Consider the following 15,135-nt stretch of genomic DNA (forward strand, 5'->3'; position numbering starts at 1 on the left):
TTTAGTTTGTTGGACACTCCCACATGGCTGGCCACGGTTCAAGTCCTGGACCTGTTGGCTTGCTTTTTTACTTTCCACTCCCTCCCCCATTTCTTTCTGGTTAAATTAAAATAAATGAATGAATAAATAAAATTGAATCAATAATTCTTTTAAAAAATCACACCAAAGCACAAGCCTCTGTCAAATGTGTGTGGGAAAATTCTGATATTTTTCCACAGTGTACTGTCAGCATAATTGAAAGTCTCTTTTTCTATATCTATCTCTATTGCTCTATCCACTAGCAAAACAAGGAAACTTCCCTGGGGAGATGAGAAGTCAAACAGACAAACAGGGTTGGCTCTGGTGAGAGTGGGAAATGTACTAGCAGGAAAAAGCATCTGCAGTAAGTCTCAAACTATTCAGCTTATTTCCTCAGACTACTGGTTGACAAGGACCTAGACACATAGGCCCCATGGGGAACCCAGGGGTTCAGAAATGAGTATAAGAGATCTGCCCTGCAGTGAGGGCGGGTAGCTGAGTCACTCACCAAATTCAGCCTCCCTGTTCTGGAGATACAGTTCTCCAAAGGATGATAAAGGTTAAACATCTCTCACTTTCTCTGTTAATTAAAACAGGGACAGAGAAGCAGGGAGGAAGGTCACTTGTTAGGAAAGTGCTTTGAGGGGCCTAAACTAGTTAAAGCTGGCTGTGGCAGCTTCTATGACTCCCAGGTTAGCAAAGACCCCTACTCTGTCCCTCCTCTCCCCCCCAAAAAAGCACTGAAGAAGAATCCAGAGAGTCTCTGGATCTAGGAATATCCCATTATTGGCAGGTCTCCTTTACCCACTGCTGGGATTAGCCCATTAGACAATCCCAGAATAGCCCTCAAGCCAGCTACATCCCTGGCATGGAGTGCCTGGTTGCCTGAGACTGTATTTTGGGTTTGGTTATGTCAGTTGTACCACTCCATCTTCCAGAACCATCCATTTGGAAGAGGTTTGATACCCATGACAAATTTTAGGGGGCTTGAACCTGGCTTAAGGTGAATCTTTGTTAGACAGAGGTAGAGGAAGGTCATCCTAGAATTTTAAAAAGACCAACGACCAAACAAAGGTTAAAGAAGGGAGAATAGAGACCAGGACCCTTGCACATGGGTGACCTGTTTTTCCTATCACAGGAGCTGCCCTTCAACTTTCCAGAAGAAAAAGAAAACAGGTAACTTGGGGTAAGGGTAGTGGGGGGAGAGCTAATTAGTGAAGACAATAGAACTGACATTTTGGGGAAGGGTACAAGGGAAGAAAAGAGTGGTGGCCTTGGAAAGGATAAAATGAGATAGCATACCAAAGAGAATCTTAGGTTACTGGGTTCAAAATCATCTCCGAACCTCTCAATCTTATCCTTTCCCTTATCTCAGAGTGGTAGGGTTGGTTGCTCACTCTTTTCACTCATCCAGCAATATATTTACTGAACCCTCATATAATGTGAGGCATTCTCAGGGGTCCCAAGGAGGCAGAGAGGCACAAGATAAAGGACACACAATCTCAGTCCTGGAAGAGCTGAAAATGAAGTTTGAAAGAGATATATGTAAACAAATAACTGCAGTATATTCTCCTGGTGCTATAATAGACATACCCTCACGCCATGGGAAAACAGGAGAGACACTGCTGTCAAAGCAATAATGGCAGGTTCACAAGTCAGCAGAGGAGGGAGGAGTGGGTGTCCTTAGACAGAGGAATTGGATCATGCAAAAAGAAGGAAAGAAGGAAGGAAGGAAGAAAAGAAAGGGATGGACTTTGTTGACAGTGGCTGATTGTTTGATGTATCTGAGCACTTGTCACACTGCACGGTAATAGTTTGTTTGCTAATTTGTCTCCCCTAGTAGAGTGTGAGCTCCCTGAGGCAGAGGAAATGGCCTATTCATCATTCTGTCCCCAGAACATGGCCCAGTGCCTGGTATATAAAGGATTCTCAACATACACTCGTTCAACTGTTAGGGTTGGTGAGATATGAAGTCGGAAGATAGTATGGCCACATTGTGAAAGACCTAGATTGTACACCCTGCTAAGGAGTTTGGATGTAGGATTAGAAGAACTGAAAGAAGTGGTAATGGAGGCAAGGAGATTGGTGCAAAACCCACCATTGTAGTTGAACAGAGATTCAAAAAGGCTAATTTCAGCAGAGTCAGGGAAGAGACAATAGATTTAAATTTGATTTCTTTCCTTCAGGGAGCCAAGCAAGGACATTGAAGCCACAGCAGCAACAGCTGCAGCAGAATGACAGAAAGGTAATGACCAGCCTCTGTCCCTTTTTCCGAGGCTGCTCAGACATGGGATCCCAGCACACAGCTTTGTCACCCTGGTACAAACACATCTGTAGAACTTGCTGGTTCCCCCATTCTCCTCAGCCCCCTAAAGTAACCAAGCAAGGGACATCAGCCTAACTGGCCCTGCATTGGAGGTGAGGGGCAAAACCAAGCCAAGACTTTCCCTTAATGCTGCCTATTCCTCCCAGAGCCAGGAAGCCACGGGGCATACATACGAGCAGGTGTTACGGCAACAGCCGCAAGAGAGGAGGCAGGGCCTCACGTCGGAGGACAGCAGCTTACACTACGCAGACATCCACGTGTGCAGCCAGATCCAGCCGCGCTCTGCCCGTGAGGTGAAACACCTGCATTTAGAAAATGCCACAGAGTATGCTACCCTTTGCTTTCCCCAGGCCACACCTCGCTATGACAGCAAGAAGGGGACGCTGGTGTGAGCCTTGGGGAGGAGGGACTAGTTTCTATCATTTTCCACCACCACTATTCCTGAGAAGGAGTCTACTGCTTTGAGGAATCGGATGGCAGCCATGGACGTTGGCCACATTTGAGCTTAAAGAACTCCAGAGCCCCTGGGAGTGTGGGTGTCCCCGGTTTCTCCCCTATGTCTCTTAGATTGGAGCCTCGTTGGGTAACCAGTGAGTGGTTGGGGTTCCAGAAAATAAGGTTAGGTCGAGTGTACAGGAAGGTCGATCTTTGATCCCTAACATTGCTCCTGCTCTCAAGAAAAGTGCAGAGAGAACTGTTAACTGTATATTCACTCGGCTAGTCTTGCTGTACTCTATCCCACGGTATCCCTTCTATACACCTTGAACTACAAGGCTGGAGAGGAGGTGCTCTGGAAAAGCATTCTTCCAGGGCCGACTGGAGAGTCCTAGATCTAAACAAATGGGAGCGGGGCCTGAGGAAGCGTACTCCAACCGTAGGCGGGTATACCCGCACTTCCAGTCCCTGATACAGCGTGGCGAGGCTCCGGTACTCGCCTCGGCTGGGCCATTGGCCCTTGCGGATACGGAGCCGCTAGCATCAATAAACAGCTGAGAAACATGCCTGGTGCCTTTTCTGCGCTGAGTGTCTGGGGTTCTACCAAGTTCAATGGGTCCCGCCAGCCTCAGGGGGATTCGAAATTCCAGCCAGCAGAGAACCCTTGATGCCTGGCTCTGCAGGATGGCAGCGGGTCTGCACGGTAGTTTGGACCAACGGAGGCGGGCTCTCACCCGCAGGAGGCGGAACTTCCTGGGCGGGGCCGGGGCCGTCGGGAGGCGGGCCTGGATGACCGGGGCGGGGCTAAGCGGGCAGGGGAGTGTCTACAAAGCCAGGGGCGGGTCAAGACCTGGGCCGTTAGGAGGCGGATCCGGAACGCCGGGGGTGGTCTCGGGTCCGCAGAGGCGGGGGCCACGCGGGGGCAGGGGGGGGTTGAGGCCGGCGGAGGTGGGGTCCGGCTCAGCAGAGGTTGGGTCTCGGGGGGCTGGAGGCGGGGTCAAGGCGGGCAGGGGCTGACTGGGGTCTGCTGCAAGCGGGGCAGTGGCTGGGGGGGCGGGACGGCGGGCTTCCCCGTCACCATGGCAGCGGGAACGCACCGTCGACGCCAAAGCCCTGCAAGGCCGAGCCCAGGAGGTCTGCGGATAGACATGCTGAACCAGACAGACCAATAATAAAAAGGTAGGTACTGAAAGGTGGCTGATAACTGGCAAATAATATTACACCGGTTGAGCTTTCAAATCGGAACTGGGTACACGTGGAGGTGAGAGTAGGATGGGAGGAAAGAAGCTGAAGTTTCAGGGTGTGAACCTGCCCAGCTTTGTGGATTCTTAGTGTGCAGTTCCTGCTTCAGACTCTCAGAGGTTGGGGACGAGTGGTAACTCATGTTCCTTTCTCACCTGTACACCATCCTCCCCGAATACCGCTGTCCTGTAAGCAGGATGAGTCCCTGAAAATGGGTAGAGTACTGAAAATGAAATCACAGCCCAAAAAGGTTGGTAATTATAGTATCAACCTCACAGTGTTTGTGAGAATGACAGCACTTGGAACAGTGCATAGTAGGTAGTCAAATGCTGGCTGCCACTTATTATCATTATTGTCACCATTCCCCCCCCCCTCCTTCTCTGGCACAGACCTAGGGAAAAGTGCGTTCAAAAGTGGTGGGGTGGGGACCAGCAGTTAGCATAATGGCTATGTCGCTGGACTCGCACGTAGTCGACCGCGGTTTGAGTCCCGGACCCGGTGGCTTAAACTCACGCTGGGCGCGTGTGCGTGTGTGCCCAAGATCCCTAGAGGAGAATGGAGGAGAAGGGATTGCGGCGTGACCACCCCCCCTAGGGGGTGATTTCCTGCTTTCTGTTTCTCTGTCTCTCTCTGTCTGTCTGGCGAGCGCACACGCCCTATAGCCAAAAAAAATCCTCTAAAAAAAAAAAAAAAGCGGTTGGGTGGAGGACTGCCTCCATCACTAATTGGCAGAACAACTCCCTAGCCTAGCTCCTATGTATTAGTTGGGCATAAAAAATAAGTCAACTCTATTTCCAAGGGTTATTTACTGTGAGGGTCAAATAAAATGATGAAGATGATAGCAGTTTGTAAATTAAAAGTGCTATATACAAATTTCTGCCTTAGAATTATAAGTGCGGGGTTAAAGTGAATTCGCAAGGATAAAGAAAAAGAAGTGTCAGAAGCAGAGCTCCCAAATCTCTCTGGATTATCTTCAGAATACTTCCTGTGGTCCTTGACTGATAATGGCAGGGAGGAGGGAAAATGCACCCTTGCTTGACTAATGATAGGAAAGTATCTTTATTTTATTACAACAACTGAGTGACTAGGTTTTAAAATACCATTGGGATAACCCTGCTGCATTTCCTGCTAACCAGGGCCCTTTTCTGACACTTCAGGTTGACTTAAATTGGTAGATTGGAGTATGTTCTGACCTCAACTAGTTTGATTTAGCTTTTGGGATTATTTTCCTGTCCTGTATATTTTGCATATGTCTCCCTCTTCCTATTGAAGGTGGCCCTGATTCATCTCTTCTAGGGATACTGAAGATGGGGACCCAAGTGGTTATGAGATTCTGCAACTCCTTGCTGCCAGCAGAGCCCTCTGTAAGTTTGTAGGGATTGTTAGAGGAGGGTGATGATGGGACCACAATTGGCGTAATGGCTTTATTGCTGGACTCCCATGTAGTTGACCGTGGTTCGAGTCCTGGACCTTGTGGGTTAAACTCCCACCAGGCGTGTATACATGCATGCCCAAGATCCTGAGAGGAGAATGGAGGAGAAGGGATTGTGACATGGCCATCCCTCCAAGGGGTGATTTCTCACTTTCTGTCTCTCTGTCTCTGTCTTTCTGGTGAACACATGCACCCTATGACAAAAAACCTTCCCCCCCCCCAAAAAAAAAAGAGGAGCCTGATGACATTACTGGAATTTCAGTACAGTTCTATATCTGGAGGATTTTTCCATCAGGAATCAGATCTTGAAACAGAATCAAAACATACTTCCCTTCTTTTCTTCTGGAGATTCAAGCTCACTTGGACTTTGATTTATCATCTTTTTCTGAAATCAATAAAAGCAGGTAAGGATTTAAAAATTCTAGCCATTAATCAGAACATTAGCATTGCTTAAAAAATCTAAATAGGGGCCAGTAGATGGCATAATGGTTACATCGCTGGACTTCCATGTAGTTGACCACTATTCGAGTCTTGGACCCGGCAGTTTAAAATCCACACTGGGTGCGTTTGCATGCATGCTCAAAATCCCAAGGGGAGAGTGGAGGAGAAGGGATTGCAGCATTGCTATCCCCCCTGGAGAGTGATTTTTCGCTTTCTTTCTGTCTATCTCTGTCTCTCTGGCAAGTGCATATGCCCTATAGCAAAAATCTCTCTTAAAAAATTTAAATAAAGTTTTTTTAGAGAAATAATTTACATTAATTACAGAGCATTAATTTCCAACTATGGGGAAGAATAGATAATTTTCCCATTCAGAACCAACCATTGTTAGTATTTTGAAATGTATTATTTCAGTCTTTTTGTCTATGTCTTTTTTACATGAGATCATATTATGTACACACTTTTTAACTTTGCTTTTCTTCACTTAACATTTACTAATACAGAATTGTTTAGATGGTTGTTTTAATGTGGGTACATATATTTGGTAAACATAATGGCTCCCATTTTCTCGACCCATTGTTAGATTTTCAGGTTCCTCACCCCAATATTTGTAAATAATTTATTTTTTCAGTTAAGACTGTGTCAAAGCATGAGAATATTTTACCTTGAAAAGAATTGTAACAGATTTTGTATATGCCCTTTAGAAAGCAAGTAGACATCACTTGGGGGATAAAAAAGGGATTTGGTAAAAATCTGACTACTTTTTTTTTTTTTTTTTGAGAGGTTTTTCACTATAGGGCGCGTGCGCTCGCCAGACAGAGAGAGACAGAGAGACAGAAAGCAAGAAATCACCCCCCAGAGGGGATGGCCACGCCGCAATCCCTTCTCCTCCATTCTCCTCTTGGGATCTTGGGCACGCACGCACATGCACCCGGCGTGGGTTTTAAGCCACCGGGTCCAGGACGCAAACCGCGGTCGACTATGTGGGAGTCCAGCGACATAGCCATTACGCTAACTGCTGGTTCCCAAAATCTGACTACTTCTACTCATAAGACTCTGATCCTGCAGAAAAATTATCTCATGACAGTGTTTTCCTTTACTCATGATAAAGCCTGTGCTTGAGCACATGAGAATGAGAGAGAGAAAGAGAAAGACAGCCTCCGTAGGTTCTAGTCACTCTGTGATTCCCTTTCTTTAATCTTCCAGTCACTCTTGGGATCCTGGCATTTCCACAGGAGCCTGGCACATTTCAGGCTGACCAGGCCAGGAATTTAAACTGTGGTTTTCATGTGGGATCTGGTTTCCTTTTTTTTTTTTTTTTTTTTTGAGAAAGAGATTTTTGCTATAGGGTGCGTGTGCTTGCTAGCGAGACAGAGAGACAGAAAGCAAGAAGTCACTCCCCTGGGGGATGGCCATGCCACAGTCCCTTCTCCTCTATTCTTCCCTTGAGATTTCAGGCATGCATGCACATTTGGCTGGTGTGAGTTTGAAGCTGCCAGGTCCGGGACTCAAATCACGGTCAGCCACATGGGAGTCCAACACCTTAACCACTACACCACTTGCTGGCACCCCCGCGTCTGGCTTCTCTTGCACAGCACTTCACAGCTGTACCACGAAACTGGCTGTCATGACAGTTTAACTAAGTAACATGGAGCCCTAATATATATATATTATTGTTGACAGTCCACTGGCATGGAGGCATTTATGCAGTTTTCATAGTAGAGAAACTCAAGGGTCATTTCCAAAATATCCACCAGATGTCACTAGTCTTAATCTAATTTCACCTACAGGCTAGGTGGCAAATCGCTTTTGAAATGTGAGTTTTAAAAACTCATGTAAAACATATTTGCATCTCTGCTTTGGTACGGTTTATATTAAGCAGTAGCATCTGGTGATTACTTTGGCAATATCATACTCTAGTCTCTCACCATTCTGTCTCTTTTTTCCTTTTTCTACCCACTCAGTCTGTCACACCGTGTATACTCTGTCCCCATGTACTAATATTGGATTCTCAGTTTTACTAGTCTTTCTTTTACTATCATTTCCTCTGATCTTGTTTCCTCTGTGTGTTGTGTATATGTATTCGTAACTGTTAATTCTTCAAGTTTTTGCTAAAAGGATAGGATTTTACATTTAATGACATATAGTAAGTACTCAATATATATATATATATATAGTAAATGTTTCAAGAAAGTACATAGATGAAGGAGAGGAAAATACACAAGGATATAAGAATTACATTCACTTGATAACACTTAACAGACAAAGATTTATATTCCTCAATTACCTATGATTAAATGCTAATTGATATAGTATAGAGCATCCCAAATCTTTGCATTTAAACAAGGATACAAGAATTACATTCGCTTGATAACACTGTAACAGACAAAGATTCATATTCCTAAATTACCTATGATTAAATGCTAATTGATATAGTATAGGGCATCCCAAATCTTTGCATTTAAAAGAGAAATAGATTCATTTGTTCAATAATGTTTTTTATTGCCAGAGGAAGAGTGAGCTCATCAGAGAGAAAGAAATCACCTCCAAATGGGGCATGGCTGCATCATGACCTTCTTTCCCCATCCCATTAAGAATTGGGGCATGCACACGCAAGCACCCAACATGTCTTATAAGCTACAGGGATTCAAACCGCAGTCAGCTGTGTGGGATCTGGCTCCCTATGCATCGTACTATGGCGTCGGCCCTAGCCAATATTTATTATAAATCATATGCTATATGTCAAGAAATATTCTTGGTTCTGGGATATAAAATTCTCTGCTCTCTGGGACAAGCAGTTGGCATAATGGCTATGTCGCTGGACTCCCACATAGTCGACCACGGTTCGAGTCCTGGACCTTGTGACTTAAACTCACGCCAGGCGCGTGTGCCCAAGATCCCGAGAGGAGAATGGAGGAGAAGGGATTGTGGTGTGGCCATCCCCCCAGGGGGTGATTTCTCACTTTCTGTCTCTCTGTCTTTCTGGTGAGTGCACGTGCCCTATAGCAAAAACCTCTCCAAAAAAAAATTCTCTGCTCTCATGGAGCTTACATTCTGGGCAAGGGATAGCAGACAATAAATAAATAAACTAGTAAATAGATTAATAGAATATACAAGATGAGGGTCACCAAGCGGTGTGGTGGTCAAGGTGCTAGAATCCTACATGGCTGGCCATGGTTTGATTCCCAGACCTGGTGGCTTGAAAATCATGCTGGGCACATGTGTGTGCATATCCAAAAATCCTAGGAGGAGAATGGAGAAGGGATTGTGGTGTGACCATCCTCCTCGGTGCGTGATTTCTCACTTTCCCTCTCTCTGTTTCTCTCTCACAGCAGCGAGTGCATGCACTCTATGGCAAAAGTATAAAAAAAATAAAAAGATGGTCAGAGGAATTTCACAGAGAAAGTGGAACTTGAACCTTGTAAATCTGTGAGACAGTGAGGAGCCTTCCAACCTAATCAGAAGTGACTTGTGGGGAGGCCTTAAGTGTTGGACATGGGAACCAGGAGATGGTATAATGGTTATTTCATAATGGTCAACTCCCATGTGGTCGACCATGGTTCAAGTCCTGGACCTGGCAGCTTAAAACTCACACTGGGTGTGTGTGCATGCGCGCCCAACATCCCAAGAGGAGAATGGAGGAGAAGGGATTGTGTGGCGTGATCATCCTCCCTGAGGGGTGATTTCTTGCTTTGTGTCTCTGTCTCTCCGGCAAGCGCACATGCCCTATAGCCAATCTCATCCTAAAAAAAAAAACGATAAAAAAATGAAGAACTGGACATGAAGAATTTATATCTGACATGCTAGGAAAAGGAATGTGTAAAGACATTTAAGCAGTAGAGCAGTAAGATTAATACATCGTTTAAGGAATATTAAGATGAGTGAGTGGAAAAGTCTGGAGACAAAAGAGCAGTTTAAGAGCCAGGACATGTTTGCAAGCTTTTTGGGAAATATGAGCCTCTGTGTGTATGTCTATGCTGATGTCCTAGAGGTAAATGTAGCAGAGGTTGAAAACATATGCTGCCACAAAGAACTGAGTTAATGTGAGAAAACAGAAGAAAGATTAAGAAATTATTTCAGGGCCAGCTCCATGGCCTGGTGGTTAAGGCAGCTAGATCCCACATGGCAAACCCACAATTTGAGTCCTGGACATGGCAGCTTGAGAAACACACAGATGAGTGCACCCACGCATGTGTGTGTGTGTGTGCCCAAAATCCCAAAAGGAGGGATAGCTGGAGGAAAAGAGATGGTGGCGTGACCATTCCTCATGGGAGGGGTGCTTTCTTCTCTCCCCCTCTTTCTGGCCAGTGCACATGCTCTTTGGAAAGAAAATATTTTCATTGACAGTTTTAATTATTTGTTTATTCACATTGCCTTTATGCTTCTTTATTGTTATGAATGATTGCCTATAATAGATGTGTTAAGTTTTACATAGGTGTGAATTTCACATGTTTTATTTTTACACAGAGAGAAATCATTAGCAATAGTTTCACCAAATGACTGTTTTGTTTAAGTCTGAAAGTCATAGTTAGGTTAGCATATTATTATATTTATTAACAGAGGTGATGAATGAGTTTGCTAATGTTTCCTAAAAATGGCTCATTCATTCATTCACTCAACTAAAAATATTTACTGAGTACTTTCCATTATATATTGTAAGTATCATATAAAACTGATGCATAGTGGTTCCTTGTCTGGGTGTCTTTTATGAAATAAGTAAGCTGGGCCAAGCGAGATCTTTGCCCAAATGGTCAAGAACCTTGACTTTGACTTCAACTCATGGTAGCTATTACTTCTAGGGTAAATTACTTATCATCTTTTTGTTCATAAGTAAAACAAAACAAAGAAACAAACAAAAACTAGTGTTTTAGTAATTATGAGTACTTAATGCAGGGTTTAGCACATAGTAAAAGCTCAGTTTTGTTATTATTACTGTTGTATATAGATATCTGGGTAGCTTTTAGTTTGTGGGTGAAGCATCTTCCCTTACTGCCAGAATAATGCAGGACTGGGCAGCCCAGGTGTCGGTCAGGAATCGGGCAGCATGGCAGAAAGCTGCAGAGTAGTGTGCTGCAGTTCTCTGCTTCTCCTCCGGGCAGAAGGCTGCAGAGGGACTGGTTCCAGCTATCCAGACGGCTTGTAGTTTTCCCACCTACACACACTACAGGATGCTGATCATTGTCCCAGTTATTGCTAGTTCTTTTAGCTAACCCACTTACTTTCCCAGCTCTTATGCTGAGATCACAACACGGTGAGGAGGAAGGGAGGAATAGTGTATGTGACTACTGCTTAGAGTTAGAGTCAGTTCTTCACCCAGGCCACTTCCTTTTTTTTATTTTTTAAGTTTATTATTCTGTGAGTGAGAGAGACAGAGATAGAAAGAGACAAAGAGACAGTACCAACGGGGTCAGCCATCCCTGGATCATGAAAACATGTGTGCATGGCATAATCAGGAAGGTCTCTGGACATGAAAGAGAGTCCATGGCAGAGAATTGCATTTTGCTGCAGTCCCAACGGCAGGCCACTCCTGGGCCACTTTTGAGGCAGACCATAATAGTATGGAGAGCACAGCTTCTGTCAACCAAAAAAAATGACATCCTATGGTCCAACAAGAATTTTGCACTTTTTCTAAACGTGAGAGGCAGACAATATGTGAAATATATTTCTGGAACATCTCAATAGTTGTGTAGGGACAATGAAACAGAACATTTAGAAATTCTATTGTTGGGAGACCAGCAGGTGGTATGTTCAAGGTGCTGGATTCCACCTGGCTGACCATCGTTTGAGTCCCGGACACAGTGGCTTGAAGATCATGCTGGGCATGTGTGTGTGTATATGTGTGTGTACCCAAAATCCTTAGAGAAGATGAAAGGAGAAGGGATTGTGATGTAGCTATCCTCTGTGGTGAGTGATTTATTTTTATTTATTTGTTTTTTTGAGAGAGAGAGAGATTTTGCTATAGGGCACATGTGCTCTCCAGAGAGACAGTGAGATAGAAAGCCAGAAATCAACCCCTGGAGGGATGGGCACGTTGCAGTCCCTTCTCCTCTTGGGATTTTGGGCACACACACACACATGCGCCAATGTGAGTTTTTAGCCACCAGGTCCAGGACTTGAACTGCAGTCAACTATATGGGAGTCCAGTGATATAACCATTATGCTGGTCTCTGGCAAGTGATTTCTCGCTTTCTTTCTCACTGTCTGTCCCTCTCTTTCTCTCCAATGAGAGCACATGTCCTATGGTAAAAAAAAAAAAAAAAAGAAAAAGAAGAAGTAGTAGCTTAGTTCTTCAGCTGCACTAGCCACATTTTGAGCATCAATAACTGTATGTGGCTGGTGGCCACTGTGTGGGACAGCATAGAAATAAGGTATCTCCATTGACACAGAAGGTTCTAGTGGACACCACAGCTCTAGAATATGTGGTTGGTATAGTTACAGACTTTCAAGTAATAGTGAAATCTTGAACTGTATACCCTATAATAATAATTATATCAATTCACAATTTACAAAAAAAAAAGAATTACCAGAGTGTACATGTACTTATCAGAGAGAGCGAGAGAGACAATGAGAGAAAGAAAGCACCCCCAACAAGGCATAGTCATGCCACAGTCTTTTCCTTCTATTTCTCTTTTCTGTCAGCATTTTGGGCATGTATGTATGTACCCAGCAGTTGGCTTTTTTTTTTTTTTAAAGATTTTTGTCATAGGATGCAAACACTCGCCAGAGGGAAAGTGAGAAATCACTCCCCAGGCGGAATGGCCATGCCACAAACCCTTCTCCATTCTCCTCTTGGGATTTTGGACACACACACAAACACACGTACCCAGTGTGATTTTCAAGCCACTGTGTTTGGGACTCCAACCACAGCCATGTAAGAGAGTCCTGCGCCTTAACAACCACACCACCTGCTGGTCCCACCAAGCACTTTTTCAAGCCACTGCAGTTGGGATTTAAACCACCATTGGCCATGTGGGCACGGCACTTACCACTACTGTGGGGCCTACCTCATGATTCTTAATTCCTGCAGCATGTGGTGAGAGGCAGTATAAACAGCACAGGGCTGGGCCTCAGAAACCTGAGGTTTAGATCCTGCCTCCCATATTGACTTACCAAGTGACTGTGAGCAACTCTCCTGGCCTTGGTTCCATCTCCTGTGAAATAAGAGAGTTGAGGCAAATGAAATATTTTGTTGTAGCTCTAAAATTCAGTGATTTAATACGTCTTTTCCCGAAATACTGAGCTCCCAGGTCCCACTTTGATAACAAATGTGTTTGAGGGACCAGCAGTTAGCATAATGGCTATGGTGCTGAACTCCCATGTAGCCGACCGTGGTGCAAGTCCCGGACCCGATGGCTTAAATATGCCCAAGATCCCGAGAGGAGAATGGAGGAGAAGGGATTGCACGTGGCCATTCCCCCTGGGGGGTGATTTCTCGCTTTTTATCTCTCTGTCTCTCTGCCTTTCTGGTGAGCGCACACGCCCTATAGCAAAAAAACCTCTCCTATATATATATGTGTGTGTGTATATATATGTATGTATATATATATATATATGTTTGAGAAACAATGACCTCTTGGGAACCAGCAGTTGGCGTAATGGCTATGTTGCCGGACTCCCACATAGTCGACCGTGGTTCGAGTCCTGGACCCGGTGGCTTAGAACTCACGCCGGGCACGTGTGCGTGCGTGCCCGAGATCCCGAGAGGAGAATGGAGGAGAAGGGATTGCGGTGTGACCATCCCCCCTGGGGGGTGATTTCTCGCTTCTCTATGTCTCTGTCTGTCTGGCGAGTGCACACGCCCTATAGCAAAAACCTCTCAAAAAAAAAAAGAGAAACAATGACCTCTTGGCATAGGTAAGTGTCAACAAGACCTCCCTTTGAAGTCTCAGTATTTTCTTCTCTGTGTCCAAAGCATGATGAACTCTCAACCAATCAGGATCTTCTACTCAGAGGTCCATCCACTGAGTGTTTGGGTTTTGCAACATTACACATTCAGATTTATTATACATGATTCTGTGCTATTGGAAAGTACTTTTTTTTTTAAAGAATTATTTCGGGGGCAGCGGGCAGGGCCGGAGAGAGAAAGCAAACCAGGTCCGGGACTCAAACTGTGGTCCGCCATGTGGGAGTCCCGGGCCCTTAACCACCATGCCACCTGCTGGCCCCACAAACTTCTTTTTAAAAAGGGCCATGTTGTGTGAACATAGGTTAGTGAGTCCTGTGAGGGTGTTACACTGTGAACATTGTAGTGGTGAGGGGAGGGGAGTTGTTCACAACAGACTCCCTAGCGTGGTTATGAAGGCCAGTGGTTATGAAGGATGGTGATTATGAAGGACAGTGTTCTTCCGACTTACGGGCTGCTCTGGTTCACAGCTTTTCCCCTGCCTTAGTCAGACATGAACCACAGCATTCAGGCAGCAGCTGCTCTGTGCTGGCCTTCTGTTTCCTGCCTGTTGTGGTCAGAGGAAGATGTGCTTTTCCCCAGAAGCATCTTTGTGTTAGCAGCTTTAGACATTTAGATAAGATATTGCTAGTCTGACTGCTCTGGATGAGGATTTTCTTTCCTCTAGAGACCTGAGGAAGAGGTCATTAGGTTGAATAAGAGCATTACTGCTTTTCCTTGCTAAGGTACTAATGGAGGTTTGGGCCTTTTAGGCACCTGGGCCTTTTGGAAAATGCAGAGTGGAAAATCCAATTCCCTGAGCAGTCTCTGTCACTGACCAGCTGTGCCCTTGTGCAAAGCCCTGACCTTAAGCCTTAAGACTCTGTAAACCTTTCCGCCCCATCTGGAATCATGACGTGGAATCAAATATGGTGTTCTTTTCAGTACCCAATTTTCCTTAAAAAAAAAAAAAAAGTATTTGCACTGAGTGTCCAAGTTACTAGTATTAAGAATAAATAATTGGGCTGGCACTGTGGTAAAGAGGTAAGGCACTGCTTAAGAGAAGCCAGGTCCCACGTGGTGACCAGTGGATGAATTCTTGGCCTGGTTAGTCCAGTGGGGTGGAGGACCAGAGGAAGGGGCCTGCAGCATGACTACGCCCTGTGGAGGATGCTCATCTCTCTCTTTCTCTGTCCCTCTCTCTTTCACCATCACATGAGTGCACATGTGCTCTCTCATGAATAAAAAGAAAAAAAAGTATTTTTCAGAAATTTGCCAGAGGACATGTCTACCCACCATAGAGAGACAGAGAAACAGAGAGAGAGGAAGAGGGGGAATGGTCATGCCACAATTCTTTGTCAT

At 45.0% G+C, this 15,135-nt stretch overlaps 1 protein-coding gene across 2 annotated transcripts in view; it reads left to right on the forward strand.

The window, feature by feature from the left end:
- Positions 1-3,343, forward strand: part of CUNH11orf52 (chromosome unknown C11orf52 homolog) — a 7,694-nt gene extending 4,351 nt beyond the window's left edge. The window contains exons 2-4 of one of the 2 annotated variants that reach the window (XM_027772876.1): positions 1,157-1,194; positions 2,205-2,263; positions 2,491-3,343. In XM_027772876.1, the coding sequence (XP_027628677.1) occupies positions 1,157-1,194; positions 2,205-2,263; positions 2,491-2,736 (343 nt within the window). In that variant the 3' untranslated portion in view covers positions 2,737-3,343. The remainder of the gene's footprint in view (positions 1-1,156; positions 1,195-2,204; positions 2,264-2,490) is intronic. The other variant, XM_027772877.1, reaches the window with a different exon arrangement.
- Positions 3,344-15,135: the final 11,792 nt, after the last annotated feature.

The sequence above is a fragment of the Tupaia chinensis genome, unplaced genomic scaffold (assembly GCF_000334495.1).
Source record: "Tupaia chinensis unplaced genomic scaffold, TupChi_1.0 Scaffold000311_2, whole genome shotgun sequence".
Classification (NCBI taxonomy): Eukaryota; Metazoa; Chordata; class Mammalia; order Scandentia; family Tupaiidae; genus Tupaia; species Tupaia belangeri.